At 48.7% G+C, this 23,132-nt stretch overlaps 2 protein-coding genes across 3 annotated transcripts in view; one reads left to right on the top strand and one right to left on the bottom strand.

Moving 5' to 3' along the window:
• The window catches only part of UBE2F (ubiquitin conjugating enzyme E2 F (putative)), a 53,810-nt gene extending 45,914 nt beyond the window's left edge, over positions 1-7,896 (top strand). Inside the window, exon 10 of one of the 2 annotated variants that reach the window (XM_056495986.1) lies at positions 7,343-7,896. In XM_056495986.1, the coding sequence (XP_056351961.1) occupies positions 7,343-7,393 (51 nt within the window). In that variant the 3' untranslated portion in view covers positions 7,394-7,896. Of the gene's footprint in view, positions 1-5,928; positions 6,326-7,342 lie in introns of those variants that run through there. The other variant, XM_056495987.1, reaches the window with a different exon arrangement.
• Positions 7,897-8,455: 559 nt separating this feature from the next.
• LOC130255608 (RNA-binding protein 44-like) overlaps positions 8,456-23,132 on the bottom strand; it is a 29,057-nt gene continuing 14,380 nt past the window's right edge. Inside the window, exons 15-16 of the mRNA XM_056496506.1 lie at positions 17,020-17,158; positions 8,456-9,099 (exon numbers count right to left, since the gene is read on the bottom strand). Coding sequence (XP_056352481.1) covers positions 8,844-9,099; positions 17,020-17,158 — 395 coding nt within the window. The 3' untranslated portion in view covers positions 8,456-8,843. The remainder of the gene's footprint in view (positions 9,100-17,019; positions 17,159-23,132) is intronic.

Here is a 23,132-nt window from a genome sequence, read left to right as displayed (position 1 = left end):
AGCTATTTAATTTTTGTTGTGGGGTTTTTATTACTCTCTGATTACAGCTTAATGGCTTATTAAGAACAACAGTTCCATCCCAGTCCAAAAACATCTTTTCATAACCATTCTCCTTGTGAGTCATTGCATTTATTTATCTCCATATTTATTGCAGTAAATCCTTCACTTCCTCTGCTCCCCCAGCCACCCTGTTTGGTGTTTGTTGTTCTCACTGAAACCGTGGCAGCCATGGTAGAATACATCTTTGTTTCTCTGCAGCATGTCTGCATTTACTGAGCTGCACTGGGGTTTTTCTTGGATTGCCTCCCCATTTTATGTTCTATGTCTTTGTTACAGCCTTTGAAAGCTTTTCCCAGCAAGCACAAAGTGCATTAAATGGCATGTGCAAATGAGCAACAGCACAGCTGCTAATTGAGCTAACAGATGTAAATAGGAAAAACATTACTTTTCTAATGCTGCAAGTATTTATAGAAACCATTATCCATCTTCCATAACACTTTGATTATGGATGGAGCCTCTCTCAGGTTCAGCAAAGCTGATTAAGCTTTTGCAGATGGTTTGATTTGCTGAGGTAATGTGGAAGAAATGCAGATGTTTTAAAGCTTGTGTTTTAGATGCTTTAGGCAGCTAAGTGGCTTTAAAGGAAAGCTTTTGCTTTGCATCCTTTAGAAACATCCATGGGAACACGTGGCAGGGTTGTTCAGTGCCAGCAGGGAGTCTGAGCTCTGGATCTGCATTCCCACATGCCTCACCTGCCTGGTCAGGTTAGTTTGAACATCATTTGCCTTGAGTAGAGCATGACTTGCAAAATCCTCTGGCCAGACCCAGGCAGCTCCCATTTCCTCTGTGCCTGTGATTCATCCGTCAAGATCCCAGATCCCAAGGACACAACCTCTCTTGGGAATGAGTGGCATTCTCATGGTGGAAGCATGTTTCCAGCTCACAGAAGGTCAGCCTCAGAGTAATTGGGATAATTCATTTATTTTCTTGAAGGGCTTTTGTGTAACCCTTTCTCACAGTTGGCAAGGTGATTCCTGCCTTGGGAGCTTTGGAGGAGGAGCAGAGGAGACTCCTGGCCTGGGGCACTGGGGGACCCAGCAGTCTCTGCTCCCTGGGTTAACTCCCAGGGAGGTTTTCTGTGTTTTCAGCAGCCCAGGTGAAATCCTAAATGACAGTAGGAGATTTGAGGCAATCTGGAGAAATCCCAAGTTTTTGCGCCAGAGGACTCTCTAAGCCTCCATCTCCATCCAGCCCCATGGGGAATTTGGACATCATTTGAGCCAGGGCACAATTTTCTTCATCTGGCTCAATTCTCTTGCCCTTGCACAAACAGGATTTAGGTGTATTTATCTAATTCCTCTTCTAGGAACTTCAGAGAGTCTTTCTCTCCCTTTGTCTTTCTCCAGTGGCAGACAGCCAGAAAATTTGTGGAAGTGTGAGGGAAATGGTTCCTGCTTAAGATGTGAAACCCCAAACAAATGTGCAAATGTGTTCAGTGTGTTAATGAATTGCTGTGTCTCTGCAAGGTATCTTCAGCTTCTCTCTGTCCTGGCAGGCAGGTCAGTGCTTCCCACAGCAATTCTGTAACCTACCTCTATGTGAAGATACTAAATAAAAAAAAAAAAAAGTACAAACCTTAGTGTTTCTCTTCTTCCTCACAATGCTGCTCTTTTCCAGTTAGCTGCAGTGGTGTATTCTGGCTTTGGTAATTTTCTTTTCCCTGCAGTAAAAATTTCTCATTTTTTGTAGGACTTGGTTACTAAGAAATCTGCTAAAGCATTTCCTCATCATTTTGCAAAATCACAATTGCTTGGTGTCTAGGAGAATTTTAAAATCTGAAGTGTGGATCACAGGCTATGGAAATTGATGTGGCTTTGACTGCACCTGCTAAGCAGAGAGCTCATGGGAGATACCTTTGTATAGGTTTTTCACCCCCCACTCTTCTATTTCTTCAGAGAACTAAAATTTAATTACAGAGCTTGGAAAACCCTTCACATCATGTAGAGACTGAGCTAAATAAAACAATGAGAGGGAAATGAGAGCAAGGCAGGAACAAGAATTGTAAAGAACCACCTCATATTTGAGATTTCTATACTACTCAAAGGTTTCATTCAGCTGCTTTTTAAATGGGAGGGGATGTGTGGGGGTTGGTGGGAGTGAATACTTACTATTTTCTGCAAGGGGAAAAGAAAGAAAAGGTGACTTTCAATATAATTCATGGGTCTAATGGGTAGATCTGCCTGGTTATTATATTCTAAAGCCTTGGCTGAGCTGAATAATGAATGCCATTTTCCTGGTGCTCACAGGTTCCCTTTCCTAATGACTTTAGAACCACAAATCAGGTCCTAGCAGAAGTTGTTTGGAATTTAACCTTGGTAGTAAATGTTGGGTTCAGATAGTGTTGTTAAAATAGAGCTGCTTTAAAAAAATATTTACTGCTATTATGATTACTGGCACAGAAGAGGGAAGGGCAGGAGCAATTATCTGTGATCTCTTTCTGTCTCCATTTGAATTTTATACGATTGTGGATCTAAAGGATGTGAAGATGGATCAGAAAGTTTGTCACAGTATCTGGGTGGTTGTAGTCCCAGTGAAAGGACATATGTGTCAAACTGCACATTTTCATTCAGGGACTTGCCAAATAGTGCAGAGTGTGAAGCACCAGTAGTGAGTGTGGATAATAAACTTAAGGATAATAAATGAGCTAAATCTGCTTTGGGGTTTTTTTAATACGTTTTTTTTTTTTTTTAATTTTATTTTTGGGAAATCCTAATACATAATTTGTTTTAAATGAATAAAAAAGATTCCTGAGGGAAAGTTTATATCAGAACTTTTCCAGACTTCTCTGGTAGCTGTCACTAAAGTACAGTGTTTGCTTTGGATAACTGAGCAGATCTTTGGGTTATAAATTAAAAGCTTAATAAAAGACAAGCAGTTAATAAGCATAGCTTGGTGCAGTATAAACAGTTGAAAAAATAAAGTCTTTTCTCCAAGAGCTGCCAAATCAAGTCAAACATAAGTTTTTGAAACAGTGCCTAGTTCTTAAGTGTTTCTGCATGCTTTCAGAAAGGGTAGAGTGGAATTCTCTTCTGGGGTTGAGGCTCTCTAGATCCTCTCCCAAATGTTGTTAAATACAATCACAGGGCTCCAGAATGGTTTGGGTTGGAAGGGACGCCAAAGCTCATGCAATCCCACCCTTTGCCATGGCAGGGGCACCTTCCACTGTTCCAGTTGTTCTGAGCCCCATCCAGCCTGGCCTGGGACACTCCCAGGGATCCAGGGGCAGCCACAGCTTCTCTGGGCACCCTCACAGGGAACAATTCCTTCCCAATACCTCATCTAAACCTCCTCTCTATCCATTTAAAATCATTGCCCCGTCCTGTTTATTTTATATATGTTTATTCATGTAGAAGTTATTTATTAAACCTTGTACAAACAAAACATCTTTGTTTAAATACAGAGGATGCTTTCTGAGGGATATGTTATGTCCTTGGAGGGATGTCATGAATCCTTCTTTCCCTTCTCATTTCTAGCAGGATTTTGCCTGTGCCTCTTTATAATGCAGGGTACATCCTGCTCTGCTGAGTTTTTTTGCTTCTGATTATTCAGTGTCGCACACAAGCAGCTGTGCCCAGAGAGAAGTGCCCCCTGTTAGCCAGGAAGTGCTGAGCCATATGGCAGGTGAGGATGGAATATTGCAGCTCTGGGCTGAGCCCCTCCTGTTCACAGGCAGCTTCACACCCTGGGAATGCATCCCTGCCAGCACCACCAGGCCCTGAGTGACAGCCTGGCTTTCTGGAGCCGCCTTCTTCCTTGCTGAGGTCTTGCTTCTCTTCACTCACTGCTGAGAGCCCATTTTATTCATAAATAGCACCTAAAGGGACAGAGGGAAATGCCAGGGGTGCTCTGAGCTGTCTGCACTGCCCTGCTCTTGGATGTTGTACACATAGGGAAGGTCCAGAGGTGCTTCTCAGCCTTGGGCTCAGCTCCATCCTTTGGGGAAACACAGGAGTGGGAAACAATGTGCAAGAAACCCTCAGTGAATTCAGTTTCCACCACAGCTCTCATAACCTGCACCAATGGATTGAGATTGCCTGGGTTTGGAAATTTTATTTCAGCTGAAGGTGGCTTTAGCTTTACTGTGTTATTTTTTAACACAGTGTACAGTTAGATGAGTGTGGAAATAGGTGTGCTTGCAGCAGAGTGAGAAAGCCACTAAACACACTATTTCCTTTAGTAGGTGCCATATTGGACAAAACAGCTGCTCTTTCACCCCAGAAAGAGCACCCTAAGGAGGAGTGGGATTTCTGCAGCCATATTTGTAATAGGGTATTTCTGGCCTTAAACTGTTTTAAACTTGGTTGAGATTCCGAGCACTTTGCACATCGTTATGGACATCTGTGATGCCTTGATCAGCTGAAAAGTGAAATCAGAGTTTCTGATGGATCATAGGTTTTCTTTGATCCTTTTGCATTTTATCCTTTCACTGGTAGAAGAACTTAGCAGCAGAAAACCAAACCATCACAAGGGGAGCTGATCTTAAGTGTTTTAAGGGAGGTGGTGGAGCCAGAGAAATGGTCATATTAGTGCTCCTTCCTGGTGTCCAGCTCTGGGTGGCCTGTGCCAAAACACTTGGGGTGTGTTTGATAGGCATCATTTTATGTATTGGCAAAGCTGGAGCTGACCAGTGACATTGTTGGAAGCAGGACCTTGTGATCCCACAGGTTATGGCAGTGGGATTTTGTGCTCTTCCTTGAGCCTTGGCAGAGGATTTCAGTGCTTCCATGGCCTCTGCTCTCCAGGCAGCTCCAGGGTTTACCAGGACAGTGTTCAAAAACCTTCTCATCTACTGCATGCAATGTTTTTTCAGTTGTTTTCTTTTTTAACAGATGTGAGTACATATATTTCCCAGGTTTTCCTGCTGTATATTCCAGCAGCACACAAAACTGGAGCTGGAAATCCAGGCCCCTCGCTGTGTTTGGGTGGAACATGTTTAATACCAAGCTGTAAGGTTCAGGCTTGGAATAACATGCCAGGAATGTGGTGTGTGCCTGGCATCCCAGCTGGCACAGGAATCCCACCATGGCAGAATTTATCTTGCTCAGCATCTCTGTGCTTTATAAGTGTCTGGTTTGAAGGGCAGGTGTCTGCCAATAAAGGCAGGAGCTTCTCTTTGAAATGGAGAATGTAAAACCCCTCCCTCCAAATTATTGTAATTTTGAAATTAAGGGGCTCTCAGGCAAAGATATGGGAATTAGGAATAACAATTCTTTACTAGGAAAATTAAAATAGAAATGCAGTATTACAAAGAACAATCCCAAAACCCTGCCAGAGTCAGAATCCAAGCTGACACCTGTCAGTCAGTCAGGGTGTTGGCACAGTCCCATTCAATGGTGGCTGCATCCTCCTGCAGGGGCAGATGTGGTTCAGCTGGAGCAGTGCTCCTGGAGAAGGTGCAGTTTCCTCTGAAGGTGCAGGGATGATGTGGAAAGGTCTGGCTTTCCTCTGGAATCCAGTGGAAAGAAGGTGCCTTGGTGTCCAAAATCTCAGTTTTTATCTGGGTAGGAAAGGCTTGGCTGCTCCCCTGGCTGGAGCATCTCCCAGTGGGATGATGGAATTTTATCAGTCACACAGTGGGACTGAATGGGCCAGCAGCAGATGAAATCTTCCTGGAGGGAGGATGGGCTGTGGAGAAGATAAAGATGATTGCCCCAGCTGGTTTAAAGATGGCCCATTAGCAGATAATATGTGCCAGGAGATCAGGGTCACTGCCCCACCCGGCTCAACAGATGGGGACAGAACACACATTGCTGGCCACATCAACCCAGCACAGCAGTGGCAGCGTGGGGCTCCAGCAGCACAGTGCCATGGGTTGCAGCACACTCCCTCCCTGCTGTGCCAGGTAACTGTGCCTGTGCTTCCCTGCAGGAGGACTTCCGCAGTAAAGTTGAAGATTACATTAAGCGCTACGCCAGATGATGAAGGGGGACGGATGGATGGCAGGACCATGGCTCCACTCAAGAGCTGTCCTGAACTGCAGCAGCAGCCAAACCAGCCCGGGATGTACCAGCCCTGTGTCCATGTTGTACTGAAGAAGAAAACTAACTTCATAACCTGTTCATATTCAAAGGAGAGTTCAGCATAAATACAGCAAGAAATTGTGTCTGTTGGTTGAAAAAGTTGTCTGCTTCCTTTTACAAATGTTTACTCTTCTGAACTGTACTGTATATCCTGTTGATGAGATATGCTTGAGAAGTTAAAAGAAATCACTATTGGAATTGTAATTACACTTTTTTTTTAAACTCTTGCCTAATCTGGAGGGGGGGGGAAGGAAAAAAAAAACCAACCCAAACAACCCAAGCAGAAAAGGTGGCGTGTTTTTGGAACGCTTTGAGTTGGCAATAAATGGTCTCCTGTGAACCAAATCACAAAACTGTTGCTTTTGATGAGCAGAAACAGTATGAGCTTTTTCTAAGAGTCACTTAGCTGAGGCTTAGAGCTTGCCAGAGTAGAAGTGCAGAATGAGATTCTACTTCTGGTATTGAAATTCTCAGTGCTATTTAATGTAAGTATGTTTTTGTCACAGTTTGGATTTTTTACATTGTTAATTTCAGGCCCTCTTTGGGGCTATTTTTTTTGTTGTTTCTACTCATTGTGTGAAGTAGTTAAAAGAAATACAGGCTAATACATAACTTAAGTACATGTTTAGTATTAGTAAAATTATATATATATCTATATATATAAAATATATATTTCTGTGAAAAAATTAATGAAAGGGAGATTTTTTTTTTTAAAGAAATCTGCCTTTGGCTTTCCAATCTGGATGTGGTGAGAGAGCATCAGATGCTGTTTGATCTGATGAAGGTAAATGTGGGCACGTGGAGAGCACCTAATTGTGTTCTCCAGACTCCTGCACTGAAAGGGAATGATGCAGCTGGAACCACAACACATTTCCCCCCACTTGTGCACACTTGGCTTTGTTGATTGGAAGGGTGTGATGCTGCAGTTGCCTTTTCTGTAAGGAGCAGGATGGTGCCATCCTGCAGAGAGCAGCTTCAGTCTGTGTGCCAGAGCTCCCTGGGCATCCTTCAGCATTGGGATCACACACAGGAGCTGGTGGAGCCAGGCTTTTCTAAAGCAGAGAAATAAATGTTTGTGTGCTTTCATACAGAGAAATGTGTGTGTGACACCTGGGCATTGACTGTTGGGGTTTTATCCCCCCCCATTCTTTCCTGCTGGAGGAAATGCAAACAATCTCCATCATGAGCACAGCAGAGCTGGGGTGCAAACTGTAAGCATGAAACTTGTGTGTTGAGTTTTCCCTGTGCCTTTTCCTTTACAGCTTCACAAGATCCTGCAGCTGTTGCTGGAGGCCTGGGAAACAGGGAGGTGAAATGCAGGGATTGGCATGCAGGAAGAGAGCTTCACCTGCAGATAATACTCACAAGGAAACAGATCAGCCCAGTATTTTAAGCAGGCAACTGCAGTGAGAGATCTTTGCTGTCAGAACAGATATGTCAGCAAAGGTAAGGAGTGAAACACAGAAATACAGCAATGTGGGAAATACATCCAGATTTTGCTTATGGCATTAGAATGATTCTGTTACTCTGGAGTGGAAAACTCAACCAGGCTGTAACGAGGTAGTTCTTGCTGTAGAGGCACCTGGGGCTGTCACCATGGCTGGCTCCCCTCTCATGCCATAAACTGCTGCTGCTGGTGCCCAGGGCAGAGCACAGCCAGGGAGAGCTGTGTCTGGTACCAGCAGCCGTCAGAGCCATCCCTGCCTCCCAGAACAATCCTGTCCAACCCCTGTCCTGTATTGTTGCTTGCCTGGAGGAGATGAGCAGAAAAATAAAGTTTGGATACTGTTAAATACTGTACAAGAGGGTCTGAGCAGTGGTTTGTCCTCATCCAGGACAGGGGGAGGGGGCAGATCCTAGATCTCATCACCTCACAGTCCAGGAAAATAAAGTGAGTTTTTCCTGAATGCGAGGAGATGGAGAAGGATGAACGTATTTACATAAATATGTATTTGTTTATATGCATTTTTATGTGTATTTGTACAGATGGAACTTACCTGTGCTTCTGCCAGAATCACAGTTGTTTGGGTTAGAGGGGGTTTGGCGTGGGTGGGCCAGGCAGAGAGAGAGCTGGGTGTCCCTCTAAATTTTGGGGTTTTTTGGGAAATGTGAGTGAAGAGCAGCTGGATGTCCACAGGGAACCCCTTCCTGAGGCAGCAGGGCACCGAAGGGGACCAGATCCGTCAGGGTGGGGTGGGGAGCCCCCATCCCATCCCAGGTGCTGCCCAGTGTCCCTGCACTGGCGCTGACCCCACCCCTGGAGCCCCGAGCTGCCCAGGGACCCCGCTGCCCCACCCAGGGCTCTGCTGGGTCTCTGGCATCACAGAACGAGGACACTGAGGGGGAAGGCTTGACTCAGCCTTCAGAGACAGGCACCTGGTTTATTCAGTATTTCTTTATTCAGGTAGGAAAAGCACCTTATTCCCGTTCCTTGGTAAGCCCACCCGCTGTTCCCCCCTCCCAGGCACAACCCAGCCCGTGCAAGCCCCGTCCTTGTGCTGGGGGCTGGGGCAGCAGATGCCTTTCCAAAAAATGACCGAGAGAGGAAGCCGAGGATGTTCCAGACCCGCTGGTCTCACGTGCGCTGATGCAGGATTTCAACTCCCCACACCCTCCCGGGGTTTATTTTCCTTTCGGTGCTCCCGCTCGGCACTCTTAGCCGGGGGGAGGGCTGGGGGAGGCGCGGGCAGCCCGTCCTGCCCTGCAGCCTCACTGGTTCACTGGGACCCCAGCGATGCTGTCCCTGCCCCCGGGGCTCCGTCCCTACACGATGCCCTCGCTGCGTTTGCTCCTCCACACCACGAGCGCTGTCATCAGCAGGGTGACCAGCACGGGCAGCACGATGAAGGGACACAGCACGCCGTTCGGGGGGTCGTGCAGAGCCCGGCCCGACGGGGAGCAGTTCCTGAAGTATTGCCTGTGCACGGCCACGAAGAACTCGTCCACCAGCCGGTTGGGCCAGTAGCAGTCGAGCCTCTCGGCGATCAGCGCCGTGCAGTTCGTCAGCTCCCCGTAGGTACTGCAAAAAAACCGCAGGGACACCGGGTGGCACCGCGGTGACATCGCCACCATCACCCGGACACGCCCACACCACCTTCCCCCCTTGCAGCATAAACTGCTCTATATATACTGTATACAAAGTATGCACTACATCATTTATAATATATATTCATGAAGGCAATATAATACATCCCTCCTCATACAACACATTATAGTCTACTACAGAGGTGTGTACTTGAGATTGCTGCTATTTCAGCTATTACAATTTTCAGCCACTTTCTGAGTTTACAGCTAGTTATACCTGGCCCTATAAAAATATTTTTGAAAATTTACGTGACTTGTAAAAATATATGGGGTTTTGAGTTCATAGCTAGAGAGGTAAAAAGATAACAGGGTGTTTTAAATTCTTGCCAGGTTCTGCAACTTTTAAGTGCTCACCCACAGCCAAAGGAAGTTTTCATTTATGGAATGATGTGGTGGTGGTAGGTTTAATTTACAGAAGGAAAGGCAAACAGAAATAGTATTTATGGGAATAAGAAGAAGCAAGTTTGGAGGGTTTTTGTTTGGTTTGTGTTCATTTTTTGCAGTTCCTGGCCAGACCTTCAGGAAATCCATCCCAACCTCTGGAGCACCATCCTCCAGCTTGTGTGAGTTCAGTCCAAAGGGGGACAGAAATAAGTACATTGCACCTACTTAAAAATCTCCTTTAATTTGCCTAAAACTGAGGAGGTTGCATAGAAACCAGCTGGGCAGCCCATCCCACTATGACTAGCAAGTCCATTTTTCCATTGTTTAAAAAAATACCTGGAAAACCAGGAGCAGCCCTGAGCCCTGTGTCATGCTCTGGAATGACAGGAAAACCTTCCCTGCATAGAACTGACTATGCAGAAAAACACAGATACAATTTTTCTCCCCCATCCCAATTAGTCACGTCTAATCCTAGAGAAGCAAAGCAAAGCAAACCCCAGCTCTCCAATTAAAAACTTGCCTGGGGGAAGAAATATTTTAGAAGCAGCTTCCCAGCCACTGTGCACAGCCCCTGTGCAGCTCCTCAGCTGGGCTTTGGGGTTTTGGAGCAGGCTGTGCCCACACAGCCAGAGATTTAATTAATGGGGCCTGCAGCTGCTAAAAGCAGCTTCTGCTCAGCATCCCAGTGTGCAAATTACCATTTCCCATTCATCAGCATCCTTAAGAGATCTCGGGAGCTGCAGCAGCATCTTCAGGAATCAAAGTGTTAACAGGCGAATAAAAGATATTTTTAAAGCTGAAGGGCCATGGAGCAGCTGGCTTAGCCCTTCCCTGGCTCCAACTGTGCTTCCATGGGGATAAATCACTGCTCCCATCACTGTGTGTGAAGACATGCAAGGAACCAAAGCCCAGCAGTGTCAGCAAAAGAAAGGCAAATTAACTGTCACTGGCCTTTCCAGAGGCAGCAGCCCTATCCCAGCACTCAGTGTCCCAGCACTCAGCCACCTCCAGTCATAAGGATGGAGCAAGGAGAGGAGCTGGGCAGCCATGAGCAGAGTGTGGGGACAAGGAGGTGCCCGTGGGGCCATCACTGGAGTGCTGGGGTGGCTCAGCACACCCTAAGTCTCTTGTCCCTTTTATTTCTGCTGCTTTCATTACAGCCCCCCTGCTCCAGATGGCATCCTCAGCAGCAGCAGGGTGGCAGCAGGGGCACTCCACCCTCCGGCCCCACACCCCAGAGGGAAAAGAAACTTCCCAGGAACAGCGCAAGTGCAGAAGTGACACCCAGGGCTGCTGAGCTCTTGGCCAAGGGGGAGCAAGGCTGGGTGCTCTTCAAGAGCCAATTTCTGCCCTTTCCTCAGAGCACACTTGACCAGCACTTCTATCAGCAGCCAGCTAAAAGCAAAGCTGAGCACTCTCAGCTATGGCCAAGTGCTCTCATTTCTTCCACTTCACCTCACAGAGCCCCAAACAGCCCTGCCAGACTCCATCCTCTCCTGTCCATCCCAAATGACCTTCCCTGACACGATCCACTGGCTGGGAAGGGACGACAAGGGTTAACCCTGGATCCAGGCTGCTCACTGCTGCCCTGTCAGAAGGGATCAGGAGCCCTTGGAGAGCAGAGGTGTTGATGCCTGGGCCTGACTGTGCTTTTCTTCACTACAACCATAGTGAACATTCATCCCACTGCATTCCCAAAACTGGCTTCTCTGTTTTCACAAGCAGGGCTGTTGGAACCCTGGAAACAGGGAATTCTGAACTTTCTGTGCCTGTGTGTCAGGCACTGACCCAAAAAGAAGCCTTGGAGAAGGCTTCCAAAATTGAATGACACAACTAGAATCAGTGGTGTGTAATTTGAATAGAAGTGTGTAATATCACATAGTGAAAGATCTGGAATTTGGGGTTTTAGAATATAGCAATATGTATGGGACAAAGATGGAGGTTTTAGGATAGAGGTTTCTTTCTTTCTTCTTGTCCCTCTTCTTCTTGGCTATAAGTAGTACTTGTTAATTAGATAGAAAATGCTGCACTGCAGGTCACAAGTGTTGGTCATTGGGTCAAAAGCAAAAATAATGTAAATGTTAGTTTTAATTGGACAATTTGGCCTTGAAAGACCTTGCTATGAGCAAAATACATCACCATTTCTTCATTTTTAGCTTGTTAGCTAGAAATGCTGTAGCACTCACTGTAACATAAATGAGAATTAATAAACAACTAAATCTGAACATGATGTTCCATCTCTCACACTTTTAATCCCAACTCTGACTGAAAAAAAACAAAATAAATAGAAAGTAATATAGTGGTGCCTAGTGTGAGGATCAAACTTAGATTATGAGATCAAATTTTAAATTATGGTCCCACTGGGAATTCAGCTTGGGCTGGAGGTGAAATACCTCAGGGAAGGGGAGGTTCTTTTCCTGCTCAGCTCTGCCCTGGTCTTGCCACCCCACAGCCCAGCCCCAGAAAGGGATGTTACCCGCACTCACCCCACCATGCTCAGCAGGGCAAAGCTGAGCTAAGCCCCAGAGGATGCAAGGATGATCCTCAGTCACAGAGTTAAACTCTCTAGAGAGAGGGCTGGAGCAGGATGCTCTGCCTGAGTGATGGCAAACCAGCTTGTGAAAGTGAAAAGGATGTGAAACTGAGCACTTTGTGAAAGTTCTCAGGGATGGATGGAAAAAAGGGGGTCACGATTTGCCCATGTGGGGATTAACATCAATCTCTGCTCAGTAATTATTTTGCTCATTTTAACAGCTTTGCTTTAATATTATTTCAATAAATAGGGTAATATTATATATATATATGTGTGTGTGTGTTATCTAGTAAATAATTGGATCCATCCACACCCAGACCCCATTCCAGGAAATTGAGGAAGCCTGGGGATCCTTTCTGCATCTCCTGCCACAGCAGGAGGGCCTCCCATGATAAACTTTGTTCCACACTTCCATTCTGCCTGTAGCAAAGGTGGAGTCAAGCTTTTGGCTTTCAGACAAGCCCACAGCTCATCTGCAAATCTCCATCTCCCAGACATCACCTCCTCCCCAAAAATATTAACAGCTGCTCTAGGCCAGAAGTGGGAAGAGGGCAGATTTTCCCAAACAATCCCACCACTGCCAGGAGACTCACACCTGGCCCTGAAAGGCTCAGCTGTGCTGTGGGATATTTTTTCTCTACCCGATGTGAACTGCAGTTAGAACTGTTTTCCCTGTCACCATGGAAATGGTTTGGGTTGAAAGGATGCTGTGGATGGAGTGCGTGGGGACGAAGGGCTGCAGGCAGGATGGGGATGGGGCTGGGCCACTGGTGGGAAGCAGTCAAAGAATGATTTAGGGTTTGATGGCATCTGAATGTTATACTGCTATAAATCCTAACAAATTCCTCTGGGTTTGTTTTACCACTGCAGCCAAGACTGGAACTGGCCCTGGCATTTATTCCTTGACAGCACTTGGATGTGCATGGTGCTGCACTAGGACTGCTGGGGTTCACTGGACTGACAGCACTTCCTACCCTCCCCAAATTCCTCACTTCAGAAGGGAAAAAAGAAAACAGCACAAGGATTCACTTTTGCTTTGCAAATTAAAAGAAAACATTGATTTCCTCCTCTGCAAAAGTGCAGGGTGAGCCTGAAGCCAGGCTAAAGGGGTATCCAGAAGGGACCTGGCAAGCTGAAGATAGGTAAGTATATAATGAGGTAATAAGAGAATGGATCAATCTGTTTTCTGTAAATAATGGATAAATAACCTGAAGACAGAGTGTGAGTGTGCTGAGAGCTGGGAGAGCAGCTCCATCCCTGGCTGCAGCTGTCAGAGCCGCACGATGCCCCTGGTGAGCTCCTTCCTGTAGGATGGCCGGGAGAAAAGCATTCCATGGAGATTTTCAGGAATGCCACAGGGTGGATATATTTGGGATGAGATGCCTGGCTGGGCTGGAGTGACACCCACAGCTGTGGCAGCATCTCCCTGTGCACAAACCCTCCTGCAAATCCATTCCCTGGCCACAGCCCTCGGGCCAAAACTGAGCAGAAAAAATATTCCCTAGTCATCAGCCCCTGCTGACGCATTCGAGGGTGGGCAGTGCAGCCTGAGCCCTCACATCCCTCCCTGAAATAGCTGCCCTGAGGGAGACCACAGCTAATCCCCCTGTCAGCCACCACGCCAGTGAAATGGAGCTGGAAATAGCCAAGCTGAGCTTTGGGATAATTCATCGGGCACAGCTGAGCTCCTGGCCACCACCACGGAGTGGAGGAGCCCTCCACACCACAGATCCCAAAATGCAGCTCCAGCCTGGCTTCTGGGCAGACAAAGTGTGCAACAGCTCAAACAAGTTCCCTCAGTCCATGAGGAAAACCTGTGTATCAAAATCCCCCCGTTTTCCCTGAGTAAGCAAGGCTAAGAAAGCCAGCAGAGCTCAAGGGGGTTGGACAAACCTTCCCAGAGAGCTGGTGCTTGTGCACATGGCCCAGCCCACCCTGACCCAACACTCCTGCTGCAGACACCCCCTGGTTACATCACACACAGCAGGAGCAGCGAGCAAGAGCTCAGCTGATGCCTCTGAGAGTGAGATGGGAGCAGCATCTGCTGCCTATAAATAGGAGCAGTGAGCCACGACACAGACTCTGCTGAGACAATTCATTTATCCAGATGTTCCCATCGTGCCACCCTCAATTAAGCAGGAAATGATGGAGCTTAGGGGCATTTCCCTGCTAAATGCTGCATCCAGGAAATCAGGGCTCCAAACACCATGCTGCTGGTGGTACAGAGGCAAAACCTCCCAACATTTCTGTTTCAGACAGGTTTCAAGCATCTAAATGCCTTGGTTTGGGGGAAGATCTGGAGAGAACAGGCTCCAGGCAGGTGCTTTATTTCCATTTTTGGGTCTTAGACCAGGTGGAAGACAAAATCCTTCCCCTAGAGCAGAGGGGTGAGCAGCCACCCCTTGCCCACTCCTGCTGGGACATCTTCCCTTTCCTCAAAAAGGGGCTGGTGATTCCCACACACATCCAGGGAGCAAGGTGTTGGGCTCACCCAAACCCCATATCCCTGCAGCTGATTTACTGCAGTAACTGAACTACTTCTACCCAATTTTTCCAGTGTCCTGAGGGCACAGGAGGATCAGAGGAATGTCATCTCTCAAATAACCCTGAGCCATGTGTTTGCACGGAGCAAATGGACTCAAGCAATCAAATTAAACCCTGCAAGCTTATCAACATTTCCTCCAAGTGCCTCAAGGGTAATGAGTTCAGCTGAAGCTGTTTAGGAGACAAAAGGGACAATGTGAGATAAAGAACAAGATGGTGAGGGCTGGAACAACATCAGCAGCCCTGGGCATCTCTGAGCTTCTTAAAACCAGGATCCTCCCACAGTCTTTCAGCTCTCTTTTCTTCCCCTCCATTCTGCAACAGATCAAGGGGACAGAAAACCCAAGAGTATGTTTAGAATCACAGAACAGAATCATCAAATCATTAAGGCTGGAAAAGACCTCCAAGATCTTGGAGTCCAACCTTTGACCAAAAGATGGATACACATATGTGTGTAGGTTTTAATTTCACACAGAAGCAGGAAATCACAAAAATCTCACAAAACCTCTTCATTTTTGTGCAAAACACTCAGGGCACACAGCATCATCTGCTCCCTGTTTCCAGCTGACCCCCATCCACTCTGGTGTCACATGAGCTCATTTTTATTCTGCTGCTTCATTTTCCCAGGGAAAGGCATAACATGGAAAGTCAGCTGAAGGGGGGAAGAGGGGGGTTATTCTCTCAAGCCCTCACACCACCACACAGCCAGCCCTGACCAATCTTTCAACTTCCATCAAAACCATCTCAGCAGATTTACACCACGGTGGTACCAAAAGATTCAGCTCTGCTGATTAAAAATAGGAAAGAGCTAATCCAAATAAAGCACTGTTTGCAAATAAAAATAAAACTAACCCCAAAGGAAATTCCCAAAAAAATCCAACAACCCCCACAGAGCAGCACACTGCCCACATGTGACACCAGGGTTCCCTCTGCACCCTGCTCATCCCACAGAGATGCTCCCAAGCATTCCAGCAGGGCAGCAAGGCTGCATCTCTGCTGCTCCCAAGTCATAAATCAGGGCTGACTCCCTGACACTGATTACAAACAGCAGGCTTAGCAGGCAGCTGCCACTGCCATACCATTCCAGCCTCTCCCTCTAGTTGCTTGGAAAAATCAACACACAACTTCTGGAAGCAGGGCTTGAGCCAACACTCCAGAGGGACAGTCTGGGATTTTCTCACAGCAAGGGTTTGAGGTGGGTTACGGGCTTTTCACACTGAATTTGGGTGTTTTGAACTGTCTGGAGAACCAGAGTGCTGAGGAAAAAATGAAAAGTCTCATGGAAAATATATCCAGCAAGCTGGGGTACCAGAAGCACCTGTGATGGGGATCCCAACCCATCATTAACCTATCCATTTCCAGCACACAGTAGAGCCAGGTCTTCTCCTGCTGGAGCTCCACTGCTGTGGGTACAGCATGACCACTACCCTGACTTCAAAACCCTGCTCAGGCTCCTTGAAAAGCCCTTTAATCCCACAATGGCTGAGGCTGGAGATGACCTCTGGAGATCCTCTTCACCTTGTCCAAACACCCCTGCTCAGATGGTTGCTCATGACCATGTCCAGCTTTTTTTAGGTTTTTTCAGTATCTCCAATAGATTCCACATTCTCCCTGGGAGAGCTGTGCCAGTGTTTGGACACCAGGAAATGTGTCACTGTGAGGGTGTTCAGAGGGGACATCCCCTGCCTGTTTCTGCCCATGCTTTCCCACCAGGACACTTTCCTGGCTCATGTTCATCCTGGTGCCCACCAGAACCCCCAGGACACTTTCTGGTTTCTCCCTGAGCAGCCCCAGCACATCCTGGTGCCGGGGCTGTTCCTCCTCAGGTGCAGGACTTTGCTCTTCCCCCTGCTGAACTTTGGGAGGTTCCCAGCTTGCTGGGAGGTCCCTGTGGACAGCAGCACATCCCTCTGGTGTGTCACCCACCCATCCAGGTTTGGTGTTGGGCTTACACTCAGTCCCATCACCCACATGACTAATGAGGAGACATGACACCCACATGACTAATGAGGAGACATGACACCCACATGACTGATGAAGCAGGACAGTGCTGGCCCCTGTGACACACCCCTAGGTGCTGCAAGCAGAGTTTGGCCAATGATCAGCACCCCCCAGGCCTGGCTGTTCTGGCAGTTCCCAACCCACCTCATCCAGCACACACAGGAGACAGTGCAAAAAACCTGCCCAAAGTCTGGGCAGACAACATCCACTGCTCTCCCCTCCAAGCCCTCCCCAGGCTGGAGAAAGCCCCTAGGGACCCAGCAAGACAGAGCCAAGCAGAGTGAGAGCAGGGTGCTCCCCCCATGGAACGAACCCCAGCGCTGACAGCCTGGCTGCCCCACATCCCAGCTGGGAGCAGGAAGGAGGGAGCAGGGGCAGGGGGAGCTCACTTACCCCACAGTCTCGTCCCAGTCACACCAGAGGCGCTGGCCAATGCCCTCCATGCTGAGCTGGAACTGCTTGAGGCAGTAGTGGCGGATCATCCAGCCGTAGTCGGCCTCCTGGCACGCCGTGGCTGCGATGAAGTGCTGGGCTGCAACACAGGCACTGCTGGGGGGTCACTGCACCCCACAGCCCCCACAGCTCACCCCTCAGCAACCCCAGCTCTCCACAACCTCCTTCTCTCAGGTTTATTCCCCTCCTGGCACCCCCCGAGCGCTCAGCGCTGATAAATCAGTTATCCAGGATGTGCTGGGTAACTCATCAATTAGTAATGATGTGGATTTATCCTCTGCTGATGGCCCAAAGTGCCTTTGGACTTAAAAATGTTCAGGTTTTGGGCTTTAAAAACAAGTAAAGTTGTGCAGGAAGCTGGGGGAGGGGAGAGGAGAGGAGAGGAGAGGAGAGGAGAGGAGAGGAGAGGAGAGGAGAGGAGAGGAGAGGAGAGGAGAGGAGAGGAGAGGAGAGGAGAGGAGAGGAGAGGAGAGGAGAGGAGAGGAGAGGAGAGGAGAGGAGAGGAGAGGAGAGGAGAGGAGAGGAGAGGAGAGGAGAGGAGAGGAGAGGAGAGGAGAGGAGAGGAGAGGAGAGGAGAGGAGAGGAGAGGAGAGGAGAGGAGAGGAGGAGATCCTGCTGCTGACCCCTGAAAAATGACCTGCACATGCCACACCTGGGAACAAATATCCACCTGTGATGGAGCACAGAGAAATCCATCACATCCATCCCTGGCTGCACAGTGCTGATTGAATTCCCTCCTGGGAACGTGTCCCTGCAATGCTTTAGAAACAGGGACCAATAAAGTGCTGCTTGCAGCCTCATGCACAATCAGTGCAACGTTGCTGGTGAGGGGAAAGGGAAAGGACAGTGATGCTACAAAGGGAAGGGGAAAAAAATCCTTTGGGGAGTGATTTAGTGAGCCTGGCTATAAATAATAGCTTTCCCCAAAGTGCCAGCTAGTGCCTTTGCAGCTCCTGGAGTGCATTGCAGGCAGGCACCACATACCAGATCTATTTTTTGCTACGTGTGAATAACTCTCTGCTTTATTTTTATCTGATTTTTTTAACACAACAGAATTGAGCTGTTTATTTAGTGGCCTAGGGAGATCACCATGGGACACCATCCCTCTGCAGCCTCCAAAATGCTCAGAGCACTTAGGTACCAGAATCCTATGGCAATGGGTGGGAAGTCAGGACCTGGTGGGAATTTGGGTGGGAAAGGCCCCCAGATGTTGGCTGATGTTCCTGGATGGGTGCAGGGCTCCCATGCTGCCTCTGACAGCAGCAGGCACTTTGGCCTGACTTGAGATAAAACCATGGGAGTTACTGAGCCAAGAGAAGTTAAAGAGCATTAAACCCTCACTGTTGCAATAATAAAATTGAGTTTATCAAAATCTCACGCTCTGCCTAGCTGATACCAGCCACGGGCACAACCTCAGCCAGGGATAAGGGACCTGCTCCCAGATGGGGAGAGTTTGACAGGAAGCAAAGCACCAAGAGGAGGAGGAAGAGGAAGGAGAAGGAGGAAAAAAAAGAAAAAGAAAAGGAAAAAAAAGAAGAAAACTAAGAAAAGAAGAAAACTAAGAAAAGAAGAAAAAGAATAAAAGAAAAAGAAGAAGAAAGAAGACAAATGAAAGGTGTGATAATTTTAACATGAGGCAAATGTAAATGATTTAGAGACTGCAAATCTCAGTCCAGGCAGGCTCAAGGATGATTGATGGCCTGAAGGCTTTTCTCCCCTTCCCATCCCTTCCAATGTGGATGAGTCAAGTGAAGGAGTGACACGGCTGAGCGAGCTGCAGCATCCCAGGGAGGCTCAGGAGCCACCCAGGGGTCACTGTCCATGCACTGAGCTGTGAAGGACAAATGCCCTGTAAATATCACAACCATCACTTGTCTGGACAGGCAGCTTGCAGAGAAAATGCTGCTGGGGAATGTGTCAGGTGCAGAGCAGGAGAGCATAGCAAAAGGACATGGCAGAGCAGGGGAGGAGAAGGGATTAAAAAGCAGATAGATGTGCAGCCAAGGGGATTGAGGAGCACAGAGGAAACAGAGACAGGAAGAAATGAGTGAGATATGCAAAGCACAGAGAGAAACTGAGGAAGGCAAAGCCACTTGAGGAAGCTGAGCAGTGCAGAAGCACAAGGAGAGAGAAGCAACAGGCTGCATTTTCCCTGGCTTTGCTCCTCCCCACTCTCATTTGGGATGAGCCCAGACAAGCTGTACCACAACCATCCTTAAGGATGCCCAAATGCTTCCTGATGGCCACATAGCTGCTTATGCAGATTGAAGCTGGAGGAAAACACCTTAACCTTGAGTAGAGGGAGCAGAAACACTGAATAAATGATGGGGAGGAAGCAGCCACAACCTGGCTGCAAGCCAGAGATAGCTGGTAAGCCAGCATGAAAACCAGCCCTACTATTAAAAGAAAAAACCAACCCAAACCAAGGGAAAACCAAACCCTGGGGAGCTTTAAGCACCTGCCAGTCACCTTCAGAGGCAGGTGAGCACCTTGCTGTCCCCCCTGGCAGCTCCTCAGTGCTCCCAGGACCTGCTCCCCTGCATCTCCCACACCTCCACATGGGCTGTGCAAATCCCCTTGCCCCAGGGACTGGGGAAAGCAGAGCCAGGAGTGACCTTTGCCAAGGACACTTGATTTTGGACATGGTGAAGGGCTCTTTTGTTTCAGCCCCGAGAGGAGCGAGGCCCAGCAGGGTCAGTGTCAGGTCTGCGAGGATGGAGCTGGGCACAGCCAGGCAAAAAAAGCTCTTTTGTTTCCAGCTGACCCAGAGAAATGACTTCAGCTGTAACTGCACAATTTCAGGTCGAAGTGAGAAGCTCCTGGTCCCCACCTCACCCCACAGAGCCCTGCTGCTTCACAGATTTTCTCCCAACTCCACTTCAGACTGGGACAGCTCAGGGTTTGTAACAAAAGCAGGGAGGGATTTTTGTATCTCCTAGCTCTCATTCCAGAAGGTTTTTCTTCTCCCTTAGCCCTGCTGATGGAGATGGTGTAAGTCAGCTGCAGTGAGCTGTAAATAACTGAGCTCCAGAGCAGTCACGGCTCTGTACTCAGCAGCATCCATCTGTGAAGGCTGCAAGGAGCTGCTGAATAACTGAGCTCCAAAACTCAACTGTACCAAGGCTGAGCTGCCTCCAAAGAGCTCCCCTCTCATGGGCCCCTGCTGCTGCCATTCCCTCAGGAAAAATGGCACTGAGCTGCAGGAATGCAGTGCTCCTCTGGGAGCACCCACTGGAGCCACACAGTGCCTCCAAAGCCCTGCTTGGCCTTTAGATGCCACATGGACATGGGGAATCACAGAATCCTGGAATGGTTTGGGTTGGAAAGGACCATCAAGTTTATTCAATTTCACCTCTTGTCATGGGCAGGGACACCTTCCACTAGCCCAGGTTCCTCCAGCTCCATCAATCTGGCTTTGGACACTTCCAGGGATCCAGGAGCTTCTCTGGGCACCCTGTGCCAGCACCTCTCCTTCCCAATATCCCATCCATCCTACCCTCTGGCACTGGGGAGCCATTCCCACTTCTCCTATCACAAGAATTGTTGATGAACAACCTTCCCTGCTGAGAGAATCCCTGATTGCCTGTTACAAGATGCAATATGAAGGACCCTTGGTTTGCCTCCTCCCAGGAAACACCTGGAGAGCAGTGGTGGGGAGGTGATGGAGGGGATGGCTTTTGCAGGCAATCCCAGGTCCTCGTGATTGCCCTGGGATTGATGTCCTGGAGAGTCCCAGCAAGCATCCACCAGGACTCAGCTTACTGAGGGTTAGTAAAAAACCTGTCACACGTTTATTTCAGCAGAAAAACAGTGCTGGTCCTGGATTGTTACAAACATTTCAGGAAGAGGGAAGACAACTGGACTTTCCTACACTGCACTTCTCAGAACTGGAGCCTGGAAACAGCTCTGGGGACAGAAAGAGCTTTGGGGACACCACCCCTCTGTGAGCCCACACATCTGTCACAGTGATGGTTCACCAGTAAAAATCCCTGAGCTTTCTCTGAAAGAAACACCTTGCACTTCACATCAGGATCCCTCTGCACAATTCCTTGGTCTCTGGCCTTTTTCTCCTCAGTGTTCCCAGAATTCTGGGAATTATTGGGCTTGTCTTGCTGGGACATGCAACCAATTCCAGAGGAAGCAGAGGCAGGGAGGACTGGGAGCCTGAGAACAGATTTGGGAATTTCAGAATGGCACAGCATGGCATGTTCCCATTTCCCAGGCATTTCTGCAAGTACCCCTGATGGTGCTGAGGGAATGATGAAGCTATTTGATGACACATGCAGAGAATTCACCAAACCATCTGGATGGACTGTCAGGATTTTTGAGGGGAAACTGCTCAGGACTTCCTAGCAAAGAGTAGGAAACAGGCAGATATTCATCCAAAAGCTGAACCCCAAAGATGGCAGATAATTGCCAGATGATACAGAAGAACTGGCACTGGCACATGTGGCAAAGCTCTGGGCTGTGAGAACAAACACCCCAGTATCCTCCCCTGGGCTTCTCCCAAATTCTCAACCTCCCCTGTGAAATGCTTAGTGCTCTCAACAAGCCCCAGATGGAAACAGGCTGTTCTCCTCTCCTCTTGAAGGTGGTGGTTTTGCTGTTTTATTAAGAACAAGACTCGAGGTCTGGACTTGGCTGTAGAATAAAACACTCACAGGAGGGCAGGGAGAGGACACGGGGCAGGAGGCAGAAGATGAGTGTGAAAAACATCCCAGTTTGCAGGCACAAAAATGGGAAAATTGTCCCTTCCAGCATCAGCAGAAGCCTGGCAAGGGTCTGGTACCCTCTGTTTAGAAACACCTTCCACTGGGGCTGCTTCTGGCAGAGGCTTCAGAGCTTGCAAATAGCCCTTGGTCCAGCAGGAAAAACCGAAGCTGCTGTTTAGCTGGAACACTTTTTCTGGACAGAAAACTGCAGGTGCTGGGGTTGGGGACAGCAGGGTGGCTGGGCCAGCACTGTGCCTTCCTCAGGAGCCATCTGTGCCAGCTGCCCTTTCTGCCAGCCTGGGCTGTGCCCCCGCAGGCAGCTGAAAGCCCTGAGCCCCGGCAGGGCTGTTTCCGCCCGGGATTTGCACAGGAAATGGGTTTTCCAAGGCTCCCCTCCCTGCCTGGCTGGCTCAGGATGGGGCTGGGATCCAGCAGCAGCTCGGGAATGGGGATGGATGAGAGGGTCTGAGCCCTGCAGGTGATCAGGGGGATCATCCCATTCCCAGTCTGCTCATGGACGCTTCAGGAGCATCCCAAAGTCCCCAAAGCAGGCAGCTGCTGCCTCCCCAGCCACTCTTGTGGCACTGTCCCTTCATCTGCAGGACTCTCTCTCCCAACACAGCCACTCAGCATGGAAATTAGAAGGGAATTCGTGGGATTTGGGGGCTTTTCTGTGCTGAAAGGGAGTGGGGATTTTCCACCACAGCAGAGAAGTGTGGCACAGTGAGGATTTTGGAGGCAGAGCAGATGCTGGGAGCTGGGGGGAGAGCTGCCCATCTCCAAGCACTGGGAAGGCTGATCCAAGGATGTCTTGGACAGGCTGCCAGTGCTCCCTTGGGAGAAGAGAAGGAGGATCCCCCCTCCCTGCCTGCCCTCTGCTCCAGGGGCTGCAGATGGAGCAGCAGAAGGAAAGCACACGGCCACTGCTTGAACCGAGCATGGACAGAGGGAGGGAGCTCTGCAGAGAGACAGCTCATCCCAAATTCTGCCTCAAAAGGACTTGAGGGAACTGGGATGGGGGAAAAGTCACTCAAGCTGAGAGGGGGAAAAAAGTCTCACAGCAGGGGAAAAATCTGAAATGAGAAGAGGCAGGGCTAGGATCAGCGATGGCACAGCCCACCATGGCTGGCCTGGGAGACATGGACACTGATCCACAGCTGGGGACAGGCCCCTGTTAGGGACCTGGCTGTGTGGAAAGCTTCCCAGGGGGCCAAAGGCTTCCCCCTCTCAGGGAATGCAGCACAGTGTGCTGGGCCTGAAGAGCCCTCTGGGGCCCATCCCACAAACCACCTGCTCACATTAAGGGAAGTGCACCCACAACCTAAAGGCCTTTAATCTGAT

Source organism: Oenanthe melanoleuca, chromosome 7 (assembly GCF_029582105.1).
Source record: "Oenanthe melanoleuca isolate GR-GAL-2019-014 chromosome 7, OMel1.0, whole genome shotgun sequence".
Taxonomy (NCBI): domain Eukaryota; kingdom Metazoa; phylum Chordata; class Aves; order Passeriformes; family Muscicapidae; genus Oenanthe; species Oenanthe melanoleuca.
Note: the sequence above shows the minus strand (reverse complement) of the source record. Positions and strands in the feature narration are given on the sequence as shown.